Below are 5,689 nucleotides of genomic sequence, written 5' to 3' on the forward strand. Positions count from 1 at the left end.
TAAAAATTATTATTTTAAATTTCATTGCATAATAACTATGGTTTTTCAACTAAAAATAAAAAAAGTGCCTTTTTTACAGATTTTTCGATAATATTTTTTTTTAAGTTTTTTTATAAAACAATAATTATTTTCGAACTTTTTATTAACATTCACTGTCTAAAATATGATAAAAACTTCAAAAAACTGTATATACTTTTTTTATATGGTTATTTTTATAAGGTTTTAATTAAATATAAAATTTTCATAAAGTTTAATTATTTTAAGTATATTTTGTATTTAGTTTATATTAAATTTATCAGAAGTTTTACAAATTATTTTATTTTTTAGTTATTTTTCCGTTCAAAACTAAGTGTTCCCGCAGCAAAAAATTTCTTATTTTTGAAGATTTGAATTACCCATAAAATTCTTTACTTAAAATGAACTTGTAAAATTTGATAAAAACATCAAATTTTAAAACTTTATGTAAACATTACCCTCCCTTTTGTCAATAGGTAGCCAGAATAATTCTAGTAACTAACTGAATGGACTATTTAATGCTCAAAATTGATTTTTTTTAAAAAGATGTAAACAAAGGTGAGCAGGAATATTTAAAAAAAATATATCTACATCTAAAAACTTTTATATGTAAATACATTTTTAAAAGTATCTCATCTTTGAAAGTGTACAAAAACATAAAATGGAAAACATGGTAGCAAAGATATAGTTTTTCTTACCTAAAAACGGGCCTGCCTAGCGCGTATTCGTACGACATCTTTCTTTGTGTCAACGTAAAAGACAAGTGACAAGAAACAATAAAATGTTAAGTCTTTTGTTTAATCGTCAACCGTTTTAGGTCACCAAGTTTTTTCGGAACAAGGAAATAGACTATTGTAAATAAAAACAGACGCCACGTTTAATCGTATCACGATTCATAAAACTTTTTAAAATTAATTTAGTAATTACGAATAAAAATATTTATTTTACAAAATATAAATAAAGTATGAATAAAGTTCAAATATTCAGGGGAATATGATCAGAAGAAACAACTTTTTTGCATTAAAAAATTTAAGTATAAAAAAGTTTAAACATAAGAAAAACCAAAATGAAAGTATTTCGTTACTAGAAAACAGTTTAACGATGAGTTAAAAACAAAACGCTAATTTTTTTACCATTTTTTTTTAAGTTTTATCTAGTTTAGACGAACTTTTAACAGTCGATAAAAAAGGATGAACCAATGCTTCTTTGGCTGTTATTCGTTTCTGAGGATCTAACTCCAGTAAACGTTCTAACAAATTAAAAGCACTATCAGGAATACACAGACATTCATTACTTTCTGCATCACTTTCTTGACTTTGATTTTCAACTTCTCGATTTATTTCTGTTATCTTGCAAACTTTTGGAACATAAGAAGTTTTTATTAAATTATCTGAACCGTCATTATTAATTTGATTGTCATTTTCGCTATCTATAAGATCGATTAGTGTTTGATCTCTAAAATCAACTTTCGTTGGTGTTTGGTCATTTTTAAAACTAATATTTGCAATTGCTTGGGTATCTTTGAAACTGGCATTCATGTGTTTTGCGTTTTGGGGGGAATTATCGTTTTTAAGTGCTTGATTATTTTTCAAGCTAACATTTGTTCGTGTTTGATCACATGTCTTTTCAAAAATGTCATGTTTTTTATAACTAACATCAGCGTCCGATTCGCAATCTTCTTCACGTTTTCGTTTGCCTTTTTTTTCTGGATGTTCTTGAAGCAAACTCAAATCAAGATGTGTATGCTTCGGACATACTCGCTGTGCTAGCTTATTACACAAAACTTTGTAAGGATCCACTGCTTCTAGGACGGGCCCAAACACAAAGTCTTTACCTTTTAAAATTATACATAAAAAAATGACAAAATCGAGAAGATGAAAAAGGTCGTGAAATAATTAAAGAAAAAAAAAAAAAAAAGAAGCGAAGAAGAAAAGTAAAACTACGAATTAACTTTATGTACCTATGGTTTCAGCAAATGATGTCATCTTTTGTGTGCCAACCAAAGCAGTTATTTGAGACAACGCTTCCATATCATCACAAGCTTTAAAGAAAGGGTAGCGTCTACTTAACATGCATAAAAAAATCACACCAGCAGACCACATATCTACAGCTAAACAAAAAAAAATGGTTATATAAAATAAAAAAACTTTTCAAGAATTTCAAATTAATTCTAGGTCGCCATCTTAAAAACAAGACGATTTTTATATGTTTTTTGATTTTAAATTTAAACTTCTTAAAAAATAAAATAATTTTTTATTATGTTACTTAATATATATATATCAAAAAGTATAATCGAGAACATTTGCTCAAATTTTTAGAAAAATTGATTATTATTTAAAGGTGGTCATAATAAATAGTATGCCATATTTTTGCCTATAAATTTCTTAGTATTATTATTAATTTCAATGCTTAAAAAGAATTTTAAGCATTGTATGAAGAAGATAGTTCTGATGAAGAAGATAGTGCTGATGAAGAAGATAGTGCTGATGAAGATCATAGCCATTTGAAATTTACTCCTTTGCTTTCAAAGAAAAAAATGGCCGGTACTTCAAAAAATTTGTCTTCAACAAATTTTTTGAAGTACCAGAAAATCAGATCTCTGAAGATACAGCACCTGAGGCAAAAATGTTGCTTATTAACTCACCAACATTTTAGTCCACTAACTTTAGCCAACATTTCCATTTTAGTCCACTATCATTTGCAGAAGCGTAAGTCAACACAATGATATGTATCAACATCACCAAAGAATAATGATATGTATTAACATGATCAAAGAAGTTTAATTGAATTTTATCAATTAAAGCTTACTGAGTGTTAAGTTTAATTGAGTTTTATCAATTAAAACTTACCATTGTGCTGAGATTCTAAACATTTAGCCAAAGCTAATAATGAAAAATGTGTAGCAGTTCTTATAAGCGGATCTCATGACAGGTACTTTATATATTCATTTTTTATATTAAGTACATTTGTTATTGTTGTTATCAAAGAAATGAATTTAAACTTTAACTTAAATTTATTTTCCAGCTAAACTCATTCTGGTTTTTGCCTCATTATGGGGAAATAGCAAGAGTCCAGAAGAGCCTCTTTTTAAACCATTTTAAACCAACTAAATTTTAAAGAATTGATATTGATTACTCAAACTTTAATTTTTCTAAGTGGCCTTATGACATCAAATCCAAAATATTTAATCAAGCAAATTTATTTTTTAAATACCTCACCATTTTCCTCAACAAGAAAACATTTCCACAAGAAGATTACCTTGACTTGATAGAATTAAATCTTATTTACCTTTAGGGACAACTACCAGAAGAAGAAAGAATATTCAAAATTCATAAGCCAGGTGTAATGCATAATGCAAAACTTATGTCCCATTCTATTTAAAATATATAAAACTAAAAATGGAACTTATTTGATAAATAATGATCATGCAGTGGATCATAATTTGCTTGTCATCGTGTCGGATGATGAGCAAATTATAATCTACTGCATGACTAAGTTTATTAGTCTCTTTTTTTCAATGCAATTTCTCCGCTCAAGGATTTAGGTATTTACTCCAGTCAATTACTTCAAAATGAATGTTGCAATGAACTGGTATCAAGAAATTTAGATATTATAATCGCTGTGATTTCATTAATTAACTGACATCTTTTTTATTATTATTATTATTTTTATTACAAATACAGTTATCATTATATTAATATTAATATAATTAGTCTCATAATATTACTACATAGTATTATTATTTAGCAACAAAAAAATGACTTTTCAGTCATTTTGTTGTTGATGATGTTGTTTGGTACTTAATGGAAGAGCTTGTTATTTTGTTTTAATTTAATAAAAATTGTCACACTTCAAAAGAACATTTATGCAAAAGCATTTTTTTAAATTATAATAACCAAAATTGTAATTAAAACACAATCAAGTTATTATTATGGCAAAAAAACAACGTTTTTTGACCCCTAGACCAAAAAAATTTTAAATAGGAAAATCAATATTTCCGACATTGAACTTGTCAACCTTTATTTCTTTTTTAATTGGGTTATGGTCTTGGCTTCATTTTGATTTATTAAGACGTATAAACAATCAAGAATGACTCCCACTGAATCTATAAGACTGAACATTCTTCCAAGATTATAAAACTGCAAAAGATTTTGTTATACAAACGGAGGTAACAAGCGATTGGGCTAGAGGAATCAAGCTTTTTTAGAATTTCCATGAGTGTGCGCAAAATAAAGAGCAACGTCCTCCAAATTTCTCTTGCACATTGTTGAACAACACAGAAAAAAAGTGTATTTTGAAATCAAAACTAGTTAATAATTGATAGCAAAAAAATATAAGAATAAGTAAAATTAATAACCTGATTAAGTTTCAATTACAATTTTGGTGTAATTACTGATTTTTTTTATTACAATAAAAAAAAAATGCTTTTGCATTTTAATACAGCGACCTCTAATACAGCGACCTCTAATACAGCGACCTCTAATACAGCGACCTCTAATACACCTTTAATACAGCTTTAATACTTCTAAAAAAGTTGGGAATGAAACACCATAGACTGTATGCAACTTTGGTAATGAAATATCTTAAACTGCATGCAACCATTAATTGGGAGATAAAAACAAAGAAAAAATTTAAAGAGCGAGAGAAGATTTGAAAAAAAAGACATAACATTGACATTAATGGTGAAATTATTTCTTGGCAACACATCCAGTCTCTGTACACTTTAGATAAAATAAACTCTGTGCGCCTAGCGCCAAAAGAGACAGATAAACACTTAAACCCTGGTCCTCTTTTATCTATAAAGGTCAAACTTACCAATCAAGTTTTTAGTTATCAAGTTGCTTATACATTATATTGCTGCTCTAATACAAATTTACTTCCTTTGAGTGTATTACCAACAGCAAGATTTGTTAAACGCATGGATACTTTATTCAATATATTGAGTTCATATAAATTATATGCAGATAAACCAGCTCGTTGTGCTCTAACTTTAAAAGGAGCAAGTATTTCTCAGTTGGAAAAGTTAAAGCATTGGATTGAGAAATGGAAATTTTGTAATGTTAGAAGTCAAGCAAGTATATCATGTCATTGGGGTTTAATTGTCACAATTAATAGTGTTCTAACCTTAAGTAGAGAGATCTTTTGAAGGTTTTCAGTTTGCTTGTACTTCTTATTTTAATAAGGACTGCATTTTTTTCCCATTATTTGAAGCAAAGGTGGTTGGAATGACCGCCCAAATGACAATTTCAAGAGCTGCCTATAGAAATGCTTTATTACTTTTACCTGCAGAAAAAATCCAATAGCATCGGTATTAGGGACTCAAATTTTGAAACAGCTTTCGATCTAAATAATTTTATGAAGTGTTTTAATCAAACAACCACTAATTGTGGAATTTATGAAACAGAAAATAACATACCTAAAGGAATATCTTATTTTCATCCAGGATCATTTTATAGGTTTACAGGAAAAATTTTAATGCAACCAAAGGATCAAGCCCTTTTACATATGGCTGGATGGCTTATTCAAAAGGTTAAGTTATGTCATAGGTGTGCAGATGTACTCTTTCTTAGTTCAGTTGACGATGCATCATCTTATGTCACTAATTTGTGAAATGGAAACAACTTTTATGAAATTTATTAATAAATATTTTGAAAGAAATGGACTGGCATGATTC

General features: G+C 27.9%; 1 protein-coding gene across 1 annotated transcript in view; it reads right to left on the reverse strand.

Moving 5' to 3' along the window:
- Positions 1-891: 891 nt before the first annotated feature.
- LOC100200027 (cell division cycle 7-related protein kinase) overlaps positions 892-5,689 on the reverse strand; it is a 37,513-nt gene continuing 32,715 nt past the window's right edge. Inside the window, exons 9-10 of the mRNA XM_065790747.1 lie at positions 1,976-2,125; positions 892-1,849 (exon numbers count right to left, since the gene is read on the reverse strand). Of these exons, the coding sequence (XP_065646819.1) occupies positions 1,158-1,849; positions 1,976-2,125 (842 nt within the window). The 3' untranslated portion in view covers positions 892-1,157. The remainder of the gene's footprint in view (positions 1,850-1,975; positions 2,126-5,689) is intronic.

This window comes from Hydra vulgaris, chromosome 02 (genome assembly GCF_038396675.1).
Source record: "Hydra vulgaris chromosome 02, alternate assembly HydraT2T_AEP".
Classification (NCBI taxonomy): domain Eukaryota; kingdom Metazoa; phylum Cnidaria; class Hydrozoa; order Anthoathecata; family Hydridae; genus Hydra; species Hydra vulgaris.